This window comes from Sphaeramia orbicularis, chromosome 18 (genome assembly GCF_902148855.1).
Source record: "Sphaeramia orbicularis chromosome 18, fSphaOr1.1, whole genome shotgun sequence".
NCBI classification, from domain to species: Eukaryota; Metazoa; Chordata; class Actinopteri; order Kurtiformes; family Apogonidae; genus Sphaeramia; species Sphaeramia orbicularis.
Window position 1 is genome coordinate 5,573,294 of NC_043974.1, and position 27,118 is coordinate 5,600,411.

The 27,118-nt window shown below is 41.5% G+C and overlaps 1 protein-coding gene across 2 annotated transcripts in view; it reads left to right on the forward strand.

Annotated features, from left to right (window-relative positions):
• The window catches only part of LOC115438896 (dachshund homolog 2-like), a 148,060-nt gene that overhangs the window by 94,408 nt on the left and 26,534 nt on the right, over positions 1-27,118 (forward strand). For both annotated transcript variants that reach the window (XM_030162783.1, XM_030162784.1), the window contains exons 3-7: positions 2,399-2,509; positions 17,747-17,950; positions 23,249-23,418; positions 24,255-24,360; positions 24,812-24,886. In XM_030162783.1, coding sequence (XP_030018643.1) covers positions 2,399-2,509; positions 17,747-17,950; positions 23,249-23,418; positions 24,255-24,360; positions 24,812-24,886 — 666 coding nt within the window. The remainder of the gene's footprint in view (positions 1-2,398; positions 2,510-17,746; positions 17,951-23,248; positions 23,419-24,254; positions 24,361-24,811; positions 24,887-27,118) is intronic.

Below are 27,118 nucleotides of genomic sequence, written 5' to 3' on the forward strand. Positions count from 1 at the left end.
AACCGTGGGACTTTTTACAGTGTGTTCATCCTCTTTATCGTGTGCTTCTGTTCAACCGTGGGACTTCTTACATGTGTTCATCCTTTTTATCGGTGCTTCCGTACAACTGTGGGACTTTTTACAGTGTGTTCATCCTCTTTCTCATGTGCTTCCGTTCAATCGTGGGACTTTTTACAGTGTGTTCATCCTCTTTACCGCGTGCTTCTGTTCAACCGTGGGACTTTTTACAGTGTGTTCATCCTTTTTACCACGTGCTTCCCGTTCAGCCGTGGGACTTTTTACAGTGTGTTCATCCTTTTTATCGCGTACTTCCATTCAACCATGGGACTTTTTACAGAGTGTGAACTGTCTTTAGTGGCTCAGATGTAAACATCTATTATCAACAGCATTACAGTTTATGTTTGTACTTTAAGAACTTTAACTGTATTTATTTTTCCTTCCAGAAAAATGAGATAACTTAAAACATGATGATCCTTTTATCATCCATCCATCCATCATCCATCCATCCATCCATCCATCCATCCATCCATCCATCCATCCACTCTTCTTTAAATTACATTTCCAACAGCTCCTCCTCTCTTCTTTTTCCTCCTCTCTTCTTGTTTTCTTTTATAGCTTGCAGACAACTGTACTCTGTGTGTGTAATGGACATTCTCTCCGAAAGCCAGTCAACCGTGACCAGGGCAAAAACCAACTGACCTACAGACACACACACACACACACACACACACACACCACACACACACACACACCACACACACACACACACAGATACACAGATAAGCATGCTTGCATACACTCAACACACACATTTTGATGTTCAGTACATGAAAGCAAACACACTGTATAATTACAGTTTACTGTACAGCCAAAGCCCAGTGCACAGTGGCTGTACAGTACACAATAAAACACACACACACACACACAACACACTGAGGGTCATCTCTCTCACTCTGCTGGTTGTTGGTATAGAAGTCAGTTCCAGGTCAGTGCACATGAGCCAGGGATCTTAGTCAATACAAAAGAGGTGTGTGTGTGTGTGTGTGGTGTGTGTGTGTGTGTGTGTGTGGTGTGTGTGTGTGTAAAACTAGGGGTGTGCGTTCAGAGTGTGTGTGTTGTGTTTATGTTTTGAGTGTGTGTGTTTGTTGGTGAATGACTCAGCCTGGAGGCGTCTGCGACAGCACTCACACCCCAGAACACTTCAACAAACACTCCAAAAAGAATACGTAGCATGGTGACGAATGGTGTGTTTGTGTGTGTGTGGTGTGGTGTGTGTGTGTGTGTGTGTGTGTGTGTGTGTGTGTTGGAGTTTGTAAAAGACAGGCGGTTCACTGCAAAGCATCATGGGTAGAGGGTGACAGGACCAGGAAGTGGTTAACAACAGCTGGGATAGGTTCTGATGGTGGTGGTGGTGTAGGTGGTGATGATGATGGTGGTGGGTGGTGATGATAATTGGTGATGATGGTGGTGATAATGACGATGATGGTGGTGGTGGTGGTGATCATGATGAGGATGATGGTGATGATGATGATGAAGATGAGGATAATGGTGGTGATGATGATGGTGGTGGTGTTGGTGATGATGAGGATGATAATGGTGATTATGATGATGGTGGTGGTGGTGATGATGGTGATGGTGGTGGTGGTGATAGTGGTCATGATGATGGTGGTGGTGATGAAGACTCTTTATGTGTCAGTATATATATCCCACATGTAGACATGCACCACACACCTACGCGCAGGTGTGATTTGTTGGGGGGATGAATGGATCAACCCCCCCCTCTGGTTTTTCCATCCCTACTTATGCTCACTGAATTTCATCCTTGGGGTGGGGGGGGTCAACCAACCAATGTAAATCCCATCAGGTTGTGTCAGTTTTCTTCCACCTATATCCTACAGTAGTGACACTAACGTTCATCTGAACCAAACTGTCACGGTCTCAGAATTCACCATGTCCTCATGCACTGGGGGGCCGTAAAGGGGGGGTAAACAGGAGTGTCCAGTGTGATACAGGTTAGAAGGTGGTGGAAATTCTGTGTAAGGATCCGCTGTAAATAGAGGAATAGAACCAGGAGTTGGATGTTAAAAGTATGTAAGTTTCACTTTCGTTTCACTACAGCGTTAGTTACGTTATAACGTATATAACCCCCCCCCCCATTTTTTCACAAATCACACCCTGCCTACGTGGACCTTCTGCATTGAATCCTTCAGTCGAACATGCAGGAACACACCACACACTGCAGACCAGGAGCAGTGGGCTGACAGATCAAACACCCAGGGGGTAAATGGGGGGTTAAGTGCCTTGCTGAAGGGCACGTCAACTGCCAACGTTCATGGTGATGGTAATAACCGTGTGTGTGTGTGTGTGTGTGTGTGTTTGTTTGCTTGTTTGTTTTCAGGTCTGACAGCAGCAGCTATGGCAGAGCTCCAGAAGCTCCAGAAGATGAAAATGATGATGAATCTGCAGAACGGGAACGAGTCTGATACTGATGATATGCACTCCAATACAGGTACCAGTCCAACCTAACCCTAACCCAACACAGGTACCAGTCCAACCCTAACCCTAACCCCTAACCCAACACAGGTACCAGCCTGACCCTAAACCTTACCCTAACCCAACACAGGTACTAGTCCAACCCTAACCCAACACAGGTACCAGCCTGACCCTGACCCTGACCCTAACCCAACACAGGTACCAGCCTGACCCTAACCCTTACCCTAACCCAACACAGGTACCAGCCTGACCCTAACCCTTACCCTAACCCAACACAGGTACTAGTCCAACCCTAACCCAACACAGGTACCAGCCTGACCCTGACCCTAACCCACACAGGTACCAGTCTAACCCTAACCCTAACCCTGACCCTGACCCAACACAGGTACCAGTCTAACCCTAACCCTAACCCTGACCCTGACCCTAACCCAACACAGGCACCAGCCTGACCCTAACCCTGACCCTAACCCAGAACAGGTACCAGTCCAACCCTAACCCTAACCCTGACCCTGACCCTAACCCTAACCCGCTCAGCTCCACCATCTGGAGGAGGGATTCGGGATTCATGCTCTGAAACGGTCACATGACAGTCTGAGGACACAGTCCAAATATAGGAGGAGTTTCATTCAGCTGGTCTATACAGAAATCCGCCCTCCCAAAAAAAAAAGAAAAAAAGAAAAAGCTAATCTCAGAGTTCTATACCTAAGACAGCTGGACTGTGTCTGCATTAAACGAATAGAGGAGCCCATGAAAGCAGCATCAGAGGCTTTGACCACATCATCATCATTATTATTATCAGATCCCTGGGTTTATGACAGAATAGCTCAAGTCCATCACCTCCATACGTATACTCCCCCGATGATGATGATCAGGAACCAGCTCTTCTAGTTCCCATTAGTGGATGAAAATGTGCTTAAATCCATTTCAGTTTGTTCAGACTTTGACAGGAGCCTTGGTGTCATCCATCAGGGGGGAGTATTTGACTGTTTCATGTAACGTTGGACTGATCCGATATTAGATCAGATATCGGCCCTGATGTCAACATTTAAGCTGGATCAGGGATCTGTAAAAGTAACTAGTCCATATGACTGATCCCTCCCCCTTACATTTTTGCGACAGGGGCTGCGTCATGCATGTCCAACGTAATTCTAAAAGTCATGTGACAGACCTGTAGCAGTTAGACTGAAAACATCTGCACTTTTTCTTAACAAATATGAAACTTGGCCCATTTCTGAACATTGACCTCAGGAGTGGAAGCACCTGGACTAAGCCCCCTGGTGGGTGGGGCTGTGACCCCTAGAGGTCATCACCATAGAGGAGAGAGGGTGGCCCCACTAAATCTGTTGGATTTTGATTAATTATCAAAATATTTGAATTCTGATTGAAGGAGTGTTTTACTTAGATGTTATGACATAAATAACTTATGGTTGTGATGTCACAGGCAATCTGTAATAGTGTATGAGTGGTAATAATATAACACCTCCAGAGTTAAAGGACTTCAACCTGACCTGTGTTCAGTTATTAAAACAGACTAAACCAGTCCACAGGGATGGACCGCTCCAGGTACTGAGATCAAAGGAACTAGTCGAATATTCACATTCTATAGAAGTAATGAATGAAAGGATGTGTGTGTGTGTGTGTATGTGTGTGTGTGTGTGTGTGTGTGCGTGCGTGCGTGCGTGCGTGTGTGTGTGTGTGTGCGTGTGTGTGTGAGAGCAACAGGTGCAGACTCCAAACATTAGAACATAGAACAGATTCATCTGTGCTAATGTTCCTGATAGAACATGTTCTCTGACATATTAGACACTCTGGTCCAGTTCATAAACCACCACCAGCACTGATACTTGGATCCAATGGTCTCATATGTTTGACCTGAGGAACCACAGATGGACCCACAGATGGAACCACAGATGAAACTACAGATGGAACCACAGATGGAACCACAGATGAAACCACAGGTGGAACCACCGATGGAACCACCGATGAAACCTGAGAAGGAACCACAGATAGAACCAAAGATGGAACCACAGGTGGAACCAGAGATGGAACCACAGATGGAACCCGTTTAGTTCACATATGTCATGTGACTTCTTTAGTTTTATCCATACCAGGGTAGAACTGGACACTTCAGGTAGAACTGGGACACTTCAGGTCCTTACCAGTTTAGAACTGGACACTTCAGGTCCTTACCAGGGTAGAACTAGGACACTTCAGGTCCTTACCAGGGTAGATCTGGGACACTTCAGGTCCTTACCAGGGTAGAACTAGGACACTTCAGGTCCTTACCAGGGTAGAAGTAGACATTCAGGTCCTTACCAGGGTAGATCTGGGACACTTCAGGTCCTTACCAGGGTAGAAGTAGACACTTCAGGTCCTTACCAGGGTAGAACCGAGACACTTCAGGTCCTTACCAGGGTAGAGCCGGGACACTTCAGGTCCTTACCAGGGTAGATCTGGGACACTTCAGGTCCTTACCAGGGTAGAGCCGGGACACTTCAGGTCCTTACCAGGGTAGATCTGGGACACTTCAGGTCCTTACCAGGGTAGATCTGGGACACCTCAGGTCCTTACCAGGGTAGAACTGGGGCACTTCAGGTCCTTACCAGGGTAGAATTGGACACTTCAGGTCCTTACCAGGTGGAACTGGACACTTCAGGTCCTTACTAGGGTGGAACTGGACACTTCAGGTCCTTACCAAGGTAGAACTGGACACTTCAGATTCTGTCAAACACAAGATTTATGAACATGTATCTACATAACATTAAATATGGTGGAAACATGAGCCGATCATCAGTTTGATCATAGTTTTCCAGTTCATCTGGTCTCAGTTTCTCAGATTTAGTCAGTTGGATCTCAGAAGCAGACATGTGTAGACCATGGATTCACTTGGATATCAGCAGTTCAAAGGTCGTCTGTTTCTTTCTCTAATATTGTGACTTTGTGGAGAAAAGTCCAAATGACCCTTCTTGCCCGTTTTTCCCTTTTCCTCTCCCATTACAGATATTTTCTTTTTCTACTCCCCACATGTTTTTTGACATTTCTGGCCTTTTCCACTCAGTATCTCTGAGTCTACGTCTGTTTTCCACTGAACTCTGGAGCCAAATATTTGAATGTGTTGCTGAAGTGACGGTTGGTTCACTTCATCTGAGGAAACAGAATCAGCAGAGCTTTAGAAAAGTGTGTGTTTTGGTTAAATATCAGCAGAACCAGTCTGGTGCTTTTAATCTTTAACCAGAATGATCTTTGTTAGGTGATTTCATAAACTATTCAACTCTCTAAGAAGCAGCTCTGATGGACAAACCTGTCCCCTTTAACCTGTGAGGATGAAAGATGGTCAACAGAAGGAGTTTTGTGTTGAGTTTGGGCTGTGAGAATGTTTTAATAGTATTATTTCAGTCAGTCCACAGCAGATACGCTACCTCTGGTTGATTCAAATGACTTTTAGCGCTACTCTGTTAGGATGTTATCAAGTATTCAGACACTTTACTACATTGAAAAGACAAATGTGGGTTTGCACTTCGGAGAGACACCTTAAAGAGTGGAAACACTTCTACAAATCAGGACTAACAGAGGCCTGTGGTTCTGTTAAAGGCCGTTGGATGCACCTTCGTTTATTACAGACATGGGGTTTTCTATGGGAGGCACCTGTTTGAACCACAGGAGGAAACACGACAAAGCCTTGGTGATCAGCTGTGCTTTGGTCCACATCAACCACACATGACGACCTGCACGACTGTAAGTTCTGGATGTTTCAGGTCTGACACGGTCAGTCCAGGTCCATACTTCTGACAAAAGGACTCAAACTGACTCAAAGTATGAAGCAGCGTACAGAGCTAATCCACTACAAACATTAATTACATCGTCTTATTCAGACACAGACAAATGTGCAGGAGCTGGAACCAGGACCAAGAACTGCCAGAACTGCACCATACACACCTTTGACCTCTGCAGCTTCCTAGTGTCGGTCCAAATGGAAAGAGTAAACCCAAATACAGAGGTTTCATTCTGTTAGGTTTCCGCAGAGTAGAGCAATAGAAGGATGTCTAGGTCAGAACCAGCCCAGAACCAGGTCAGAATCTGAGGTCAGAACTGGGCCAGAATCTGAGGTCAGAACCAGGTCAGAATCTCAGGTCAGAACCAGGTCCGAATCTGATCAACAATTGTAGTTACTGCTGTCAGTCATGCATGTACCCTCTCACCTGTCTGAGCACCTATGTTTAAGGGAAACAAGGGCATCACAGATAGATTTTGTACATCCTGAGAACATCGGAGTAGATGCAGAAATGCAGTAAAATGAGCCATGCATGACTGACAGGAGGAGACAGGAAACAGACATTTATCGGAACAGGAGGAGTGGCTTCAGAGTCTGTGGGCCATAGACAGACAGACAGACAGACAGACAGACAGACAGACAGACAGACAGACAGACAGACAGACAGACAGACAGACAGACAGACAGACAGACAGACAGATAGATAGATAGATAGATAGATAGATAGAAATCTAAATTTAACTTCAGAACCATGTAAAAGGCAGCATGACCTTTTTGATCTTTAAAAAAACACTAATCAGTTTGGGGGCAGCTGGTAGAGGAGCTAGAGTAAGTCGTCCAATAACCAAAGGGTTGGCGGTTTGAATCCTGCTCTGTCCCAGTCATGTGCTGTTGTGTCCTTGGGCAAGTCACTTCACTCTCCTTCCCTCCAGTGTCACTCACTGGTGCATGAATGTGTATGAATGTTTGGAGGGGCCGTAGGTGGGAACTGTCAGCCAGGTCTCCATCAATCTGCCCCAGTTCAGCTGTGGATACAGATGGAGTTTAACTCCACCAGAGGATGGATGTGAGAGTGAATGAAGAATGGATCAATAATCTAAAGCACTTTGAGTTCCTTGAAAAGCACTATAGAAATTATTATTGTTGTTATCATTTATTAGTAGTAGTATTACTATTAGTAGTAGTAGTAGTTGTAGTTAGGGGTGTAAGAAAATATGGGTTCTGCAATATATCGTGATATTTCATCTCACGATACTGTATCGATTAAAAACTACTGTATTGATATGTTTAGGTATTTATTGAAATGCAGATATGGTGGAGGTTAATTTTTGTTTTTTGGTTTTCTTTATGGTTATATCTTATTATTATTTAACACTGTTTTATTTAATAATGGTTATTTGAAGCATCCTAAAAGCACTTTTTACTGTCTGAGAGGCAGATGGTAGTTCCTTTGTTGGGATTGCACAAAAAAAATGTTCTAATGTTAGTTATGAACTAATAGAATATGAACATTTGAACAGGATCTTCAACTGTAATGTCTGTAAAATGTAATTTAAGTTTTAACACAGGAACATTTTGTGATATAGCATTAGATCCTGTTCTGATCAAATAAAAATGTGTTTAGTATTTGTACATATTACTGGTGTAATTCAATTCTTCTAGGAAATAATCTTAAAAAACAAACAAAACCAATCACAAATTGCCTTTTTAACAATATCATGATATATCGTGATTGTAGTATTGTGATTTGTATCGTATCACCAGATTCTTGCCAATACACACCCCTAGTTGTAGTAGTAGTAGTAGTAGTAGTAGTAGTAGTAGTAGTAGTAGTTGTAGTAGTATTGTATTTGACATTTTAAAGTTAAAATGAAACTCAACAGGTTTTTTTATACAGATTTCGGTTCATACACGACTGCTACAGACTGGAACTATGTTTAATTCTTATTTGCTTTGGTAAATGGAGCAGGTTGACATTTTGGGGCTGTATTTATGACACTTGTTTTGGCCAATAAATATAAAAACTGCTGAAAAGAATTAACAGTGGAAGTCGATTAAAATGACAATAATAACTAATAACTTTATTTATATCGCACTTTTAAAAACTGAGTTTACAAAGTGATTTAATAATTTTTTCCTTGTGCCAGAATCAACATTTCCTGAAAAATTCATCAAAATTGTTGTATAACTTTCTGAGATATTTTGCTAACAGACAGACAAACAAACAGACAGACAAACCCAGATGAAACAAGAAAAGCACTCGGAGAGCGCAGACCTCCACCAAGACAGATCTGTGCCCCCCCCCCCCCCCCCATCACCACCAAATTTTAATCATTTGTTCCTTGTGCCAGTATCAACATTTCCTGAAAATTTCATGAAAATTTTTCCATAATTTTTTGAGTTATCTTGCTAACAAAAAACAAAACAAAAACACAAAAACACAAAGCGAAGCGATCACAACTACTAGGTAACAACACAACACAATAAAAGAGATGAGTACAGCAAACATGAAAACAGGACTAACTGTGAATGTATCATAGTGGAGAGGGCAGAAATAACATAACATGATACTGTCTGATCAATGTGAAATGAAGGAGTGGAATAAAACAACACCATGTATGTCAATATAAATGAATAACCAAAACAGGGTCAAATTAAATATTCAACATTAAGAACATTAAAAAGAGATCACATGAAGGCAAGTCTATAAAAATGTGTTTTAAGAAGTGATTTTAAAAGATGACACTGATTCGGCAACCTTATCTCCTGGGGCAGGCTGTTCCAAGGTCGAGAGGTCCTGATGGAGAAGGCATGGTCACCTTTGACCACGCCTTTTCCATGATCAGAGAACTGTTCTAGAACAGCTCTAGAGCTGTTCTAGAACTGTGTGTAATCGAACAGCATTTATCAGAGAAAAGTCAAGTGAATAGAAATGTTGAGTGGTTCCATAGGTGAAATAAACAGACACACACACACACACACACACACTCAGCCCACTCCATCTCTGCTGTGTTTGCTTCTCTGAATTATTAAAAGACAGAAAACAAAAAGCAAAGAGAAAAGAAAGAAAGGAGAGTGAGTGAGTGTGTGTTTCCAGCCGACTCTCCTGTTTCTATTTTTCTTCCTTTTCTTCAGCTGACCTGGCAAATGGGCTGATAGAGTTACTCTCATTTGATTCTCTTTGGTGCTGTCGTTTTTTATTTATTCCCTCCTTTGCTGCTTCTTCCTTCTGTCTTCCATTCTTTCATTCAGAGTGATTTGGTTTTGTTTTGCGAGTGCCTTTTTTCATTGTCCGACCTTATTTCTTTGTAACAGACACTTGGAGCGGCCTGGGAAACTGCAACACACAATAGAGCAGAGGAACCAGTGTACGAATGAAAAAGAAAATAAAGCGAGGGAGGACGGCTTGGAAAAATAGACTCCTAACGAGAGAAAGGGATATTTAGGACGAAAAGAAAAGAAAAGAAAAACAAAAGATGTTGGGTGTTTGATGGGTGAAAGTGGATCGCTGGGGCTGGTCCTGCTGGAGGTGACAGGCTGATCTGAGGGGTTTATCTGTATATAAACTGGAAAACAGACAAGTGAAGCGAGGGATGAATGAGAGGAGTGAGGAAGATGTACAGATTTATGTCAATGGAAACCATGCCTTTGTTTAACCAGTGAGAGGAAGAAACTGAGAAGGAGAGAAAAGGCAGAGACAAAGCCAGAGAGAAAGTGACAGAAAGAGGAGAAAAAGAAAACAGGAGAAAGAAAAAAGGAGAAAAAAAAAAGAGGAGAAAGAAAAGGGTAAAATGAGAAAGGAAAAAGAGAAAGAAAAAGAAGAGAAAGAAAAGGGAAAAACAGGAGACAGAAAACAGGAGAATGAAAAGGGTAAAACAAGGGAAAGAATAAAGAGGGGAAAGAAAAAGGTAAAACAAGAGAAAGAAAAAAGTGGTTGTTTTGTCCAACATCAGGAGAAGGACATTCTAAAGCATTTAACATAAAAAAAACAGCTTAACATACTTTAATGGACAGAACAGTGATCAACCAGCACCATAGTTCATGTGGAAATCTGTATTTAATTCAATTCAATTGTATTTGTAGAGCCCAATATCACAACAAGGTTTCCTCACAGGTCTTTACAGAATCTGTTGAATATGAAAATGAAAGGCCCTCGCCACGGGCACATCCAGTGAAAGTATCTCCATCGTTCAGCAGGTGGCACTCTAGCACCAAATTTTATATCTTCTGATGAATGGGTGTAGGCCTGGGAGATTGAAAACTGATTCAAATTTGAGGCAAATCTGTGTTCATTTGTTTGAACTGAGACAATTTTTGTAAAGGTAAATTTGCAGCGGGTGCTATAGTGGCAAATTTCAATTTCTTCTGATGAATGGGTGTAGGCCTGGGAGATTGACAATTGACTCAAATTTGAGGCAAATCGGTGTGTTCGATGTCCGAACTGAACGCATGTTTGTATAAGTAAATCTGTAGGGGGCGCTATGGAGCCAAAATTCAATTTATTCTATTGAATGAGTGTAGGCCAGGAGATTACCACCGAGTCAAATTTGAGGCAAATCGGTGTTCGTATGTCCGAGCTGATGCAATGTTCGTAAAGGTAAATTTGTAGGGGGCACTACAGAGTGAAATGGCAATTTCTTTCATAAATGGGTGTAGGCCTGGGAGATGGACATCTAAGTCAAATTTGAGCCAAATCGGTGATCGTATGTCCGAACTGATGCTGTTTTCATGAATGTACATTTGGGGGGACGGTATAGTACAAAATTTCAATTTCTTTCAACAAATGGGTGTAGATCTGGGAGATTGATGTTTGATTCAAATTTGAGCCAAATCAGTTTTCGTATGTCTGAGCTGAAGCAATTTTTGTAATAGTAAATTTTCGAAAAAACTTCGCAAAGTTTGCGACCTTGTTGCACAAAAGTGGTAACATCGATCCCAAAAATTTATCTAACTTTTGATGCCCCTCTTCTCTAGATACTGTACACCGATTTTCAGCTCCTTTGGCCAAACGCCCAAGGAGGAGGTAGTTAAAATATGACGTCAGCTAAAACGCTGACTCGGCATTTTGGAAATTTCAATCCAATATGGCCGACTTCCGGTTGGTTTAGGGGCATGGCCATAATAATATTTTTTGTTTGTCTCCTCACGATGAATCTGTGTACCAATTTTCGTGGCTCTATGACAAACTTTACGTTTGACATGGTTCCATAGGCGTAATATATTTCCACTTTTCAAGGGGGCGCTATCGCAGCATTTCTTTACTGACATCTACAAAACCTATATGTTTATTCAATTTTGTACATTTCTGAATTTTGGGCAAAATTTGGTGAGTTTTCGTAAATGTTCAGGGGGTCAAATTTGAGCTCAAAGTGCAGGAGAAAGAAAATAAAAATAAATAAATAATAATCTGAGCAAGAACAATATAGCCGTTTCCATGGCAACCACGTATTTGGCTTTAATTGGAAGCTCTCAAGGTCCCCCACATGTCTGTGGGGTCCAATGTCACATGTCGTGCACTTACACACGCACGTCTGACCTTGACTGGACGTCTCCCATTGACTCCCATTCATTCCAAGCAGGTGTAAATATGCGGTTTGTGTACATGTCATGTACATGTTCTTAAAGGTCTCACTGCTGTGAATGTGAATATGTGTGAGAGTGGCGAAAGGCGACCGCATCACTGACAATTTCGTCCCCATGCGCCCACTCCAGACTCTATAGGCCCTGCGTCGACTTTACTTGGCTCGGGCCTAATAAAACAAAGATACACAAGAATAATAGAGAGAAGTGAACGTTAAAACACTAACTGACCATCACCGAGTGATGAACGCTAACTGTCCAGGGCTTTTAGGGTTAGGGTTAGGGTTAGGAGTTAGGTTTAGGGTTCTCCACACCATTCCAACTACTTTTACACCAAAATATCTGCTCCTTTAGCAGATTTGCTGAACTCAGTGGAGGACTTGAACTCTAGTGCATTTTAGGCTCCGCACACACAGCAAATCTTAATGCACTATTGAGATTTTTTTGTGAAATCCAATTTTTTTGTGGGTTCATATTTCACATTAAACGCGACTTCTATCAGTTTTGAGTCTGAACTGAATGTGACCCTGAAGTGACCCACATGTACAAAAGAGGTCCTGATGGAATATGTGACCACGCAGACACACACTGTGTTTACAGAAGGAAATATGTTTTTCCTTTGCTCCTTCTCCTGCGACGAACACTGGGATGTTTGTTGCATTTCAATGACGTAAAGGTTGGATAAATGCGACCTGGGACATTCAGACTGAAGTCACATTGGAAAATATCAGATCTGTATCAGATTTAGGACCACATATGAAAGTGGTCTGGGTCAGATTCAGGATCTCAAATGAAAGTGGTCTGGGTCAGATTCAGGACCATATATGAAAGTGGTCTGGGTCAGATTAGTGCTGTTCAGACTGTCTGTAACAGATCAGATCCAGGTCACTTATGGATCTGAATGCAGCCTTAGTTACGTACAACTTCACATGCAGCTCAATCAAACATAGAAGCACAGCCTTTAGTTTTGATATGGTCCACCTATGGAGTAAACTGGAGGAAAGTCCTCTAAAACATCAGCTTTAAGTCAGTGTTCAAAACACCAAGTGTTATCATGTATTTTTACTCTGTAACTGATTTTTAAAACTTCATTTCAATGCCGTACCAACCTGAAATAAATCCAGCTGAACTGCTTTCATCAGTGTTTCATTTGTAAAGTGGGAGGTGCCGGAACGTGGAGGGGGGTGGAGCCAGCAACTCAAAACAGGAGTGGAGGTAACAGGGACAGACTAAAAACAGGGACAGACAAAAAACAGGGACAGACTAAAACGCTTAAAAAAGCTTAACATAGCTTAATGTCTGAAAAGTGTGATCAATCATCACCAAATTTATTTCATGAATCCTCTCTCTCTCTCTCTCTCTCTGGAGAGAGAGAGACTGGACTCTTGTTGCTGATTGGACAGTTGTTTTATTAACAGTAAAGTACTCTTCAGGTGGACACCATCCTGAATATTGGGGTTTTGCTTTTTTTTTTTTCAGAGGTGACAGAGGACATGATTACAGATGTTCAGGTAGAATTTGGTGATGACTGATCACTGTTTTTGGACAGAAGCTACGTTAACCTTTTTTAAGCGTTTTAGACTGTCCCATTATGCCCGTGTTTCCCTTAGAATTTCCCTTAAAATGCATCTGAACACAAGATTTTTGTGTAACTTTGGAGAGGAATAAGATTAACAAGACGGATCACAATAAACTTTTTTTTTTCATTTAGGTTGTTTATGTTCTCATAGAGGTGTTGGATTCAATGAAATAGGTTCTGGATCTGACTTTGGAGGTGCTGGATCCTGATCTGGTTGGATCTGGCTCAAATGAAGCCCTGGCCTTCATCATCAAAGGTTCATGTGGAACATAGCAAGTGTTTCCATCCACCTGATTTCACTGGTGTGTAAAAAAAAAAAACCCACTAGAAACAGGTGAACCACTCAGCTGTGCAAACGTTCCATAAAATATAAAATGTGATTGAGTAGAAAAGGACAGAAGATCCACAAACATGAGATTGATGAGGTCCAGTGAAGAGACTGTCCAAGTCCACCAGGCCACATGTCCATCACATGTCCCTTTGGTCCATCATCCATCTGAGCTAAACTTTGCTCATATTTCCTAATTGTGTTCAAACAGTGTGTAATGTTGGTTTTTCCATTCAATCCCAAATGTGCTGATTAGTTTCTTTCTTCTGGTAGATGTCAGTAGAAGTCATTCCATAAACATGAACATAAATCTGTGTGTTTTGAATCTAGAATGCTCGTTACCCTCTATCTTCTAAATTCTAAAAATGATTGGCTTACCTGGTGTGTCCACACATACCCACATGTTTGGTTTAAACTCTTCTTCTTTTCTTGTTCTAACATCCATCAACATCCGTTTGTTTTGGTCATATAACTCTAGTTGGACTAAAAGGTCTTTCCATTACAGTTTTGTGTCATATACCAATTAAACTACAACAACAACTGTTCAGAGAAAAACTAGAGTTTGGGTGAAATAGCAGTTTTTCCATTAAACAAATTTTTATGAACAAGTTATATTCACATAGTTTGAGGGTCAATGGAAAAGAGACTAGACACAAGTTTTATTGCATGTTTCCTTCAGTTTATCTGTCTACATCAGCTCCAACAGCTGGACAATCACCAACACACACTGTTTGATGCTGTTCTTTGGCAGAAAATGTTGTGCAGAGTTTTGATGAAAACTTACTTTTGAGAGGTGAAGAAAGAGGACAGAGGAAAATATGAAGACGGCAAAAAAAGTGAAAGACAGAAAAAAAAGGAGAGGCAGGGATGAAGAGGACGAGGCCAAGGAAAAAATGAGGTGTGTGTGTGAGAGTGAGAGAGAGAGAGAGAGAGAGAGAGAACATCTGCCCATCTGTTTATACTTCTTTTCTTCCCTGGTGTAAATGGCAGAAGGGAAGCGGCCAAGCTGTCATCGACACACACACGCACACACACTGAGCACAGGGAATTCAGTAGGCAATAATGGAGAGAGACGGTTGCTAATTCAAACTAATGGAGGGAGATGAAGATGGATGAGAGAGGGAACAGGGGAGCAGAGAGAGGGATGTGGAGGACGAGAGAGGCAGCATTACATACAGAGAGAGAGAGAGAGGGAGTACAGGAATGAAGGTGTGAAGACCATCGACAGCAGCCAAAGACATTCTCAAACACTAATATCCTCAAAGTTCAATAACAATCATGATGATCACTATCAGGTTTCATGATGTGGATTTATTCATATACACATGTATATAGAAGTAATCAATAACTATATGCATTTGATATAATAGAGCTACATACATACATACATACATACATAAATATATACACACATACACATACATACATATACACACACACATACATGTATACACACATTCGTACATACATAAACACATATATTAGGGATGCAACGGTACAGGTTCTCCACAGTCCAGTACATATTGTGGTTCTTGAGTTACGGTTCTTGGTACGGTCCAGTTCTGATGCAGAGGCTGGCTTTAGCCTAGCTGTGCACTGAAACATAACTGGAGCTGATGCAGAGCCTTAAGGCTGATTTATGTTCACTGTACTTATGTTAATAGGTATGTCTGTTTCAAATGTTGTCATGTGTCACTGCCTTCATACTTCCATGCCTCCTGTACATTAGAATGAGTGTTTCTCAATCAATCCACCAGAGGACGCCAGGCCTAGTGACCATACTGGACAAATACCACGAAGAAGAGTAAAGTTTTATGAGAATAAAAAAGAAAGTCAGTAACAAACATGGAGCACACTGAGGAGGTTCTACTAATGTGGATACTAATGTTAATATTGAGACACACATGCATGCATATATATATATACACACATACATACACTTATACATACATACATATTTACATCCATACACACATATATACACACATGCATGCATACATACATACGTACATGCATACATACATATATACACACATGCATACATACAATATATACATGCATACATACATACATACATGCTTACATATATACATACATACATATATAAACACATGCATGCATACATGTATAAACATATCAGTTACAACCTTGACATCACCATCATATATTAAATAAATTCATCAAAAAATTCAACAGTTGTGGACATGAAGAACTTCAACGTCCACTGTCTAGCCAAGAAAATCCAACTGTAATTGGACCTTGGACCCATATAGTTTAGAAGTACTAGATGTGGCATCATACTAATATACTTAGACAGTGTCACGGACATAACAGTGCTGAACCTGAACCAAATGAAGCACCTTTACATCATAACACAGGCTTGTACTGTAGGCACTGGGCATGATGGGTAATCACTTCAGCCCCTTCTGGTCTTACCCTGATGCCCGTCACTCTGGAACAGGGTCCGTCTGGACTCATCAGACCACATGACCTTCTACAGTCCAGTCTTTCTACTTCCATGTTTAAGAAATGAGAAACTACTACATCAGTTCCAGGCCTGGTTGAAGCTGAATCGTATTAATCAGTGCAGTAATTACCCAGTTCATCTAATTACTGAGTTGAACCCATGTACAGAGTTTTTACACTGGACCTTAACCATGGGACCCAGAGATAACTTCATGTGTATATTCAGACGCTAGTCGAATGTCCTACAGCTGAAGATAATACTATGGGACGTACATGGGTACAGTAGTGTCACAGACGGTGTACAGAAGTGGACCATGGACACAGACGTCACCCATGGGTTGTTGTGGGGTCACTTTGAAGACAGGAGTTTACCTTTTAGCCGTTACCATCTTGTGACCATATTTGGGCAAAGGGCCAGTGCAGTTAGAATGTGACATGTCATGAGTGAGTGAATACTAAACCCTACCTCGCTGGTACACTGAATATCATCAAACATTTGCAAAACAAAGTCAGGTGATGGTCTTTTTAATGTGACTTTTTATCATGAAAGAAAATATTTGTATTTTTCAACAAGCTTGGATATCCTGGCAGCTGTCAATCACACCTGCAGTCAAAGTCTGCTGTTAGAAGTTCAGTGTAAGCCTATGGGAGTCAGAGCTAGTGGCTGTCAGAGGTATTACACTTTGGCCCATACAGACCCAGTGGAACTTTTGTGTCAGTTCCCAAATGAATTTTTCTCTCTTGAACTTTTCTTAAGTGATTTATCACCATTTATTGTAATATTATCCTCTGTATTGGCAAATTTCAGTGAAAATCAAGTATTTCTTTATATTTAATTCACTGATCATGTAGATGTTCATTAAAGCTCAGATTAAAGGTGAGGGTTATTATGTCAGAAACAGAGAAACTGAATAAACAGTGTCTTTTTCAGTCCAATCTGTCATGAACTGACCATAAACCCAGTGTGTCCATCCACTGTCACATACCCAGTACAGTAATGTACGATGAGCACCATGAGGAATACAAAGACCACCCCTCTGCTCATAGATGAGACCCATGACTGATGGTCATTTAAATATAACTGGGTTTTCAATCAATCATACAATCAATCAGTCAATCAAATGTTATTGATGTAGTGCCACATTGTAAGTACAGTTCTGTCCTGACCCTGTCCATGTGGAGCTGGTCTGGGTTTGGACCACTGTTTTCATTTTCATTTCCAGACCATGTTCACTGGTTAGCATCTGTGATTGTTCTTATTAATGACTGAACACTGAACATGAAGCAGCTGTTGTATAATCACTGATGTCATTTTTTTATTGAACATGTTTGAATGTAATGAGATCGGAGGTGTTCTGATATAATCACTTCATACACACTATGAACAAATATATTTTTATAAACAATCTGAACAAATATGTATATTACATATAAACAATCTGAACAAATATGAATTATATTTCTATATACATCTGACTGTGTGTGTGTGTGTGTGTGTGTGTGTGTGTGTGTATGTGTGTCCACCCAGGTGGGAGTGAGTGCTCATGGGATAAAGAGCGTCTGACCAGCCCCCCTGCTGGAGCTCACAGTGGAGGAGGAGGAGGAGGAGGAGGAGGAGCAGCACTATCAGGAGGAGCAGGAGGTGGTGCAGGAACAGGAGGCGGGAGAGGGCCGGCCATCGGAGCTGTCAGTCAACAACAACAACTGCAGCAGCAGCAACTTCTGGCAAACAGTGAGTAAAAGATGGAAACCTCATAAGTCCTTTAAATCTGGAGTGACTCAGACATAAGGTATAAACTACAGGTATATGAGGTTTATAATGGTATATAATATAGGATATATATGAAGTATATGAGGTTAATAAAGGTATATAATATAGGTATATAAGTATGTGACGTTTATAATGGTATATATAGGTATATAATATGAGGTATGTGAGGTTTATAAGGGTCTATAATATAGGTATATGAGGTTCATAATGATATATAATATAGGTATATGACATTTATAAGGGTATATATGAGGTATATGAGAATTATAAGGGTCTGTAATATAGTATATGAGGTTTATAAGGGTATGTAATATAAGTATATAATGAGGTATGAGTTTATATGGGTCTATAATTAGGTATATGAGGTTTATAATGGTATATAGTATAGGTATATGAGGTTCATAATGGTATATAATATAGGTTATGAGGTTTATAATGGTATATAATTAGGTATATGTGGTTTATAATGGTATATAATAGGTATATGAGGTTTATAATGGTATATAATATAGGTATATGAGATTTATACGCTCTCATGTTTGACCTGGGTCACATGTCTGCTTCATATCCAACACCTGCGTGGTGTAGAACTGACAGTAAATGGAGTTAAATATACTCAAATGGTTTCTGTGCTCATTATTTCAGTCATCTCCACATAACACAACAATTAGAGTTAATTAAACTGACAGAGCTGATTTTCACTAGTGCTGGGATTTCCTTTATTCAATCTGTGTGCACAGTGTGACAAACAGCCGAGTCATTCCCTGTATTTACATTCATGTCAATGATAACTACAGATTAGTTTCATGATTGGTTCATCTATGGATCATTTTCTCAGTTTAGTTGAAAATATTAGAAAAACACATTTCCTGTGATTATTCCAAACCTGACATTATATCAACATAAGCATGACACATGACCACCGAAACATGACTACAGACACATGACCATAGACCAGTGGTTCTTAACCTGGGTTTGATCGAACCCTAGGGGTTCGGTGAGTCAGTCTCAGGGGTTCGGCGGAGGTCAAGACACACTCGACTCATTAGTCAGGTGTGTGTCGGGACAGGTATGTAAACAAACGGCTTCGGAGACTCTTTCTCTGATTGACATCCAAATACTGTAATAATGTATTGTTGTTGCTTATAGCTACAACACAATCCGGAAGTGTTTATAATCTCTTCCACTCGTCTGACAATGAATTATTTGACTATTTTCCACATCGTTGTTATTACTTTTACTACTTCCTGTTAACCACGGAGGCAGCCATGTGTAGCGTTTTGTTTACTTTTTCGGTCACCGCACTGGTCAGTTACAATCATGTGACGACTGACGCACCGTCGCGGATGGAGAAATCGTATTACGCTAAAGCCGTCAGTCACACTGATTTGCAGTAAATATTCATTATTATTGTAGCCTGATGGAAATTAGGTGATGGGTGTGTGTTAAAATGTTAAAAATGATAAATAGCATAATACAATAAGTTCATTATTGGAACACATAAGGTTAAAAATTTAAACTATTTCAGTGTGGTAGTATTACAAAAGGTCATGTTTGTGAAAAAGTATGTAATTTGTTGTGAGTTCATGCACTGTATTGGTTTTGTTCTTTGAACACAGTGATGTTAATGCACGGTTCATTTTGTGCACCAGTAAAACATGCCTGTGTCTTGAATTTGAAAAAAATCATATTTTATTTTTAATAAAGAAGGGTTCGGTGAATGTGCATATGAAACTGGTGGGGTTCAGTACCTCCAACAAGGTTAAGAACCACTGCCATAGACACATGACTAGACACGTGACCACAGACACGTGACCACAGACACATGACCACAGACACACGACTACAGACACATGGCCACAGACACATGACCACGGACACATGACCACAGACACCACAAACACATGACCACAGACACATGACCACGGACACCAGAAACACATGACCACAGACACTAACTACGGACACATGACCAGGAACACATGACCACAGACACGTGATCAGGAACACATGGCCACGGACACATGACCAGGAACACATGACCACAGACACATGACCACAGACACATGACCACAGACACATGGCCACAGACACATGACTACGGACACATGACCACAGACACATGACCACAGACACATGACCACGGACACATGACCACAGACACATGACCACGGACACATGACCACAGACACCACAAACATGACCACAGACACATGACCACAGACACATGACCACGGACACCAGAAACACATGACCACAGACACATAACTACGGACACATGACCAGGAACACATGACCACAGACACGTGATCAGGAACACATGGCCACGGACACATGACCAGGAACACATGACCACAGACACATTACCAGGAACACATGACCACAGACACATGATCAGGAACACATGACCACAGACACATGACCACAGATACATGACCACAGACACATAACCATGGACACATGACCACGGACACACGACCACAGACACCACAAACACATGACCACAGACACATGACCATGGACACCACAAACACATGACCACAGACACATGACCATGGACACCACAAACACATGACCACAGACACATGACCATGGACACCACAAACACATGACCACAGACACATGACCATGGACACCATAAACACATGACCACAGACACATAACCACAGACACATGACCACGGACACATGACCACAGATACATGATCAGGAACACATGGCCACGGACACATGACCACAGACACATGACCACAGACAAATGACCAGAGACACATGACCACAGACACATGAACAGGGTGGGACATCCACTGAACATACGTCCCCATTGGATGAATCTGATTGATGAACAAAGACATAGTAGACGATTGTCATTCCATATAAATGTACAGCCCAACTGGGTCCCACTAAAGCCATATTTCAGGGGTTCTTTGTGGTCCAGACTCTGTGAATAAACAGAAACATGCTTTTGTCCTTTAATAAAGTCCATAGATGCAGGAGTCCAACTGTATGAACATTGGGACATGTCACTGGAGTGTCACTGATGGTACCCACAGGTGTCCATAGACAAACACATGCGCACACTGACATCTGTGGACAGTTCTCCACATCTAAGAGGGAAAAGCACACACACATTTAGAGTTGTGTGTGTGTGTGTTGTGTGTGTGTGTGTTTACAGGGGTGGCAATACTTGTTAATGTAGGCCATTTAATCTGTGCCCATCTCCTGTATTAACACTCTGCCTGGATTAATCAGCACACACTCTACTAAATGACTCAATTCATCAACACCACACACACACACACACACACAAACACACAAATTTGCACATCTAGACAGACACACAAACAAACAGAAACACACTCATTCTCACTCTTTTTCTTATTGCAGGGAGTTTTTCACACACACATACACACACACTGGGCAGCGGGAGGCGACAAACACTCACATTGATTATTCTATCACTTCAGTCGTCACGACAACAGCAATCAGTGTTATTGTTTCATTGGAATGAAAGCAGCCACCACTTTGTCTATTTTTCCCTTTGTGTGTGTGTGTGTGTGTGTGTGTGTGTGTATGTCTTGTGGAAGACTTGACTTTGGAAATGTGGGCTGTTTTAAGGTCACGTGGGTATGAGGTCAGAGGTCAAGGTTGTGCTTTTAGGAGGTTGAAGGTTAAAGGATCAGTCGCAGAAAATGGACGGACCTTCATAAACGCAGTGAAATGTTTATTGTTAGAGTGAAGAGAAAGAAGAAAAGATGGGAAAAGAGGGGATGAAAGAAGAAGGAGACTGAAGGAAAAGAGGGATCAGGAAAAGAAAAGAAAAGAAAAGAGGTAAAAAAAAAACAGAAATGCAAAGACAGATTACAAGAAGAACCCTTGACAAGAAAGAAAGGATGACAAAAAAGTGAGTAAAGGAAAAACAAAAGAAACTGACAAAATAGAAAGAAAACAGTCCAAATAAAGACGGAAATAAGACAAAATAAAGGAACCATGTGGTTAGTATCAAATGAAGAAAAAACACAAGGAGAATCTGTTTAGAAGGACAGACGTGAAAAGAAAAGCAGGAAGGAGTAAAAGAAACAGAGTAAAAGAAAGAAGTTACAAACAGGTAAAGAAAAGAGGACGAAGAACCATGAAGAACATGAAGAACCATGAAGACCATAAAGAACAATCATGAAGAAATGACAAAGATAATGAAGAACTATGACGAAGAACCGTGAAGACCATAAAGAACAATGAAGAACCATGAAGAACAATGAAGAACCATGAAGAACCACAAAGAAGAACCATGAAGAACAATGAACCATGAAGAACAATGAAGAAGAACAATGAAGAGCCATGAAGAACCACGAAGAACCATGAAAACAATGAACCATGAAGAACTACGAAGAAGAACCATGAAGAACAATGAAGAAGAACAATGAAGAACCATGAAGAACAATGAAGATGAACAATGAAGAACCATGAAGAACAATGAAGAACTATAAAGAACCATGAAGAACAATGAAGAACCATGAGGAACCCTAAAGAACCATGAAGAACCATGAGGAACAACGTGGAGGAACAAATTCTGAAAGAATAAAGTGAAATAAATGAGACTGAGACACTTTTAAAGTGTCAGCTTCCAACCCCCCAGTCTTTTATTATCCAGACATTTGACACCTTGATGACACCACAGCTCTGCCTCCTCAAGGTTCAGTTCAACTCCAGTTCACAGACTCAGTAACTCTAGAACAAATCCAACAACAGTCAGAAAATGAAGATTTTTAATGTTAGAAAGTTAAGTGTGAAATGAAGAGGTTAATTTTAATTAAGTCCATTCAGTTTTTTTAATTAATCAGGTCCACCCTCTGAGGACAGACACCTTTAAACAGGTTAAATATTTAAAATGATTCAACAACTACAGTCTAATTAAATGTAAGTCTGAACTAAAAGGGAAATATTAGTTTATAAGGTTAAAGTAATTAGAGGGATGTTGTCAGTAAAAAGGAAAAACATGAAGAAAACATGGAAGTGTGTAATTTGTGTTTCACTGTTCTTTTTCAGACTAATAGACATTTATAGAACAAGTTAGTGTGGATTGAAACATAAGAGCTGAAATAGACACTTATACTGACACACACATAACACACAACACAAAGCACTGCATTTGTCTTTTTCCATTGTCAGTCATTTTCCATTGTTTTTTATATTTCAAATTAAAGTGCAGACAAATTACATTTATGATAACGTGTCATCTGACTTTGGTTCCCTCTTTCAGGGTTGGACTTGCCCTTCATGATGATGCCCCACCCACTGCTACCCATGGGGTTGCCACCTGCGTCTGTCGCCATGGCGATGTCACAGATGAACCATCTCAGCACCATCGCCAACATGGCTGCGGCAGCTCAGCAGATTCACACTCATGTTCACCGTGCACCTGTCATCAAGGTAAGGAAGTTCAAAAAGGCAACCATGGAGCCCAAGTAGCTTCTCTAAGGAACGCCTTCAACATGGATCTGACTGTTCTTCCTTATGTGTTCATTCAACTTCTACCTGCCTCTGCTTAGATCACTGGTTAAAGCCCAATCCCATTTCATCTCTTGGCCCCTCCCCCTTAGTCCCCCCCTTCATTTTGTGCGTTCCGTGAAGGGGTAGGGTGTCCCAGTTCAAGATTACTGGGAGGGGAGGGGCTGTATAGCCCTTGAAAGTGAGATTTTCCAGGACCACACTCCAAACACAGGGGTCTGATGAATCTGCCATAATTCAGTTCCAATCATCAGTCAGATGGAGGTAAACACAGCAAAAAAAAGAGCAGCAGTGACCAAAGAAACACGCAAAAACATGCAATTTACTTCAGAAACAACTGAATCATGTGATCATGCGTTTAATGTCATTTCAATGTGTTATAGATCACATTTCTGCAGTTTATAGTTGACAGTCGTAAACAGATGTCCAAAGCCCATGGAACAGAGATGGTACATGGACAAAACATGGACAGAGCATGGACAGAACATGGACAGAAAATGGTCAGAACATGGTCAGACATGTCAGAACATGGACAGAATATGGTCAGAACATGGACAGAACATGGTCAGAAGATGGTCAGAAAATGGACAGAACATGGTCAGAACATGGTCAGAACATGGTCAGAACATGGACAGAATATGGTCAGAACATGGACAGAACATGGTCAGAAGATGGTCAGAAAATGACAGAACATGGTCAGAACATGGTCAAACATGGACAGAACATGGTCAGAACAGATGTGATCTTTGTTTTTCCAGGAGCGAGTGTGTGACAGTCCTTCTCTGTCTCCATCGGTTGATGAAACCAACACTCCTCTACAGTCACAGCCCAGCAGCTCCGCCTCCAGTTCACCTGAAAGACTCGGTACGTGTCCCAAAAGTACAAATACTATATGGACCCCCCACACACACACACACACACACACACACACACACCCCTTCAGCAAAGCTTCAGTTGAATTCATTGAGCAGACCCTGTTGTTCCAGAACAGCTGGAGTCAGTCTGAACCACTCAAACAAATCTAGTCCTTTTAACATAAGACCACGCCCACATTTCACTTATACTGTATAGAACTGTACACACACACGTGTACACACACAGATGTACACACACACACAAACACACACACAGATGAACACACACACAGATAAACACACACACAGATGTACACACACATACACACACACACAGATGTACACACACACACACACACACAGATGTACACACATATACACACACACACACAGATGTACACACACACACACACACACAGATGTACACACATACATGTACTGAGTGTGTTTCTGTTTCTCCAGGTTGGCGTCAGCTGATGCAGATGTTGCACTGACCAACCCAGCTGCACCCATCAAGAAAATAACAAAGGACAAAGGTTGGACCACACACACACACACCACACACACACACACACACACACAGGTTTTCCTGTTCCACACAGGGACACACATTTGTCTAAGTGAGGATGTCCCATTCATTTACAGCCCTCTGCCATTTCGTTTGACACCTGACAAATTGTTCTCACTTACAAGAGCTTTCCTCATCCACTGTATTAATGCACACACACACACACACACATACACACACACACACACACGTGCATTCACACATGCAAAAAAAACAGAAGCGTCAGGATGTTCTGATGCATCTATTGATCACCTGTCTGTGAGCCATCAATCAGACAAATAAGAGAGAGGGAGGAGGAGGAGGGTCTAAGTGAAGGAGGCATGGCTAAAAGGGGTGAAAAAGGTCACACACTAAAAGCATGCCCCCCCCCCCCCCCCCCCCCCCCCCCTCCCCATGCTCTTTGTATTTTCCATTCTTATATTGTGTTTGGGCCTCCTCCTCCCCATGGTTCGTGCACCATTCACATTCCTGCTGCTCCACTGCAGATGTCAGCAGCAGCTCAGAGAAGACCTGCTTTAAATCAATACAGGACTAAAAGTCTGAGGTGGTCTTCAAGGAGGATGAATCCATAAGGAGCAGGAGCAGAAGATTAGGTGTTTGAGTCATGGAGGGGCTCTGGTCCTGGGGGTGGACTTCCCTCCTCTTCTTCTACTCTTCTCACTCAGGAAGTTTTCAAAGAAAGGTCACAGAAAACATTTGAATACAGCTGAACATTTGAATCATGTCAAAAAGGAGGGATCAGACTGAGGTTCCACATGAATGTATTTATTCCATCAGATGTTTATCACCCACAATACTTTGATCTAAATGTAGGTCTTTTGTTTTATATTTTTATTAAGGCTGCTCCTGTCATCTTTTCCATTCCAAACCTTTCTTTGACTCTTTCCATCAGCTGTTTAGTACTGGTTCTTGGTAATCACTTTGCACTGTCATGATTATTTTCATACATTCATACAAGTGTTTTCTGTATAAAATTCTATCGAACAGCAAAAAAATTCTAAAGTTCTGCATTTCAATGGAAAATTCCTTCAGATTCATTATAGATGTGTGAAATCTGGTAAAACCACTGACTGTGGTCATTTATACCTGATAAAGAACAACTGGAGAGGAGGGATGCACCGATACCAGTATCAGGTATTGGTCCGATACTGAGTGTGTTTACTTGTAAAAGGGCTCCAATACAAACACACTGATACCACTGATGGCAGTGTCACATTCACCTCATAGAGCAGCAGGTACGAGGAGGAGTGATGTCAGCAGAGTGGAGATTGAACTGAAGAAAGGACCCAGACAAAAGTAAAGTTAAAGACACAGACGGATACAGACGCAGCTGTCTGTCCTCTGCATATGTGGAGAGGCAATCAAGGGTACGGAGGACCAACAATGCCCAGGAAATGATAACTAATAATATTAAGGAAATGAATGTGGTTCTAATAATCCTACTTGCTGATTGTTTTGTGAGGAGCTCAAAGGAAACCACACAAGTTTGTTCTGATTAAAGGTGCGGCAGACTTTCATGACCAATTTTTCATCAAATCTGTCAAACCTCAGTCAATGCCTAAGTATCACGAATCTGTTAGTATTTCTGTGATTACTCACCTGAGTCTCTTGCATTGTGGAGAACAGTTTCTAAGTGCCACCCACCATAAACAAACCATGTGTTTACAAACAAAGCTGGGAGGTCACTCGGGCATCATCAGAATTTTGTCATGACATGCATTGTGGGAAACGGAGGTTCGCGCAGCCACCTGACAGCAGCAGCAGCAGCACAACCATATGATATTATATGGGTGAAACAAACACAACGTGGAAACGGCTGAAACGTGGAAAGGGCTGGAGGAATATGCATAGAGGGAAGGGAGCTCCTGCCATTTCTGCGTTGTGTTGCAGCAGCTGCCGCTGCGTGAACCTCGTGGCAGTTCATGGGGAAGACAGACAAACCACGGCGGCAAAAACATACCTCCTTGGTGGAGGTAAAAAAAGGCAAAAACTAGAGCAAAACAAAAGACTAATATGACAAAACAGCAGCAGGTAACCCTGAAAACACACATTAAATCAGGCTCACCTTCCTTAATATGAGGCCCAGGGTCACAGCCTCCTTCCCACCTCTACAGCGATGGAAGGGCTTCCCTGGCAGCAGCCCCAGCTCAGACAGCAGAATGAGAGAGAGGGAGACCACCCACAGCACAGGTGTTTTTAT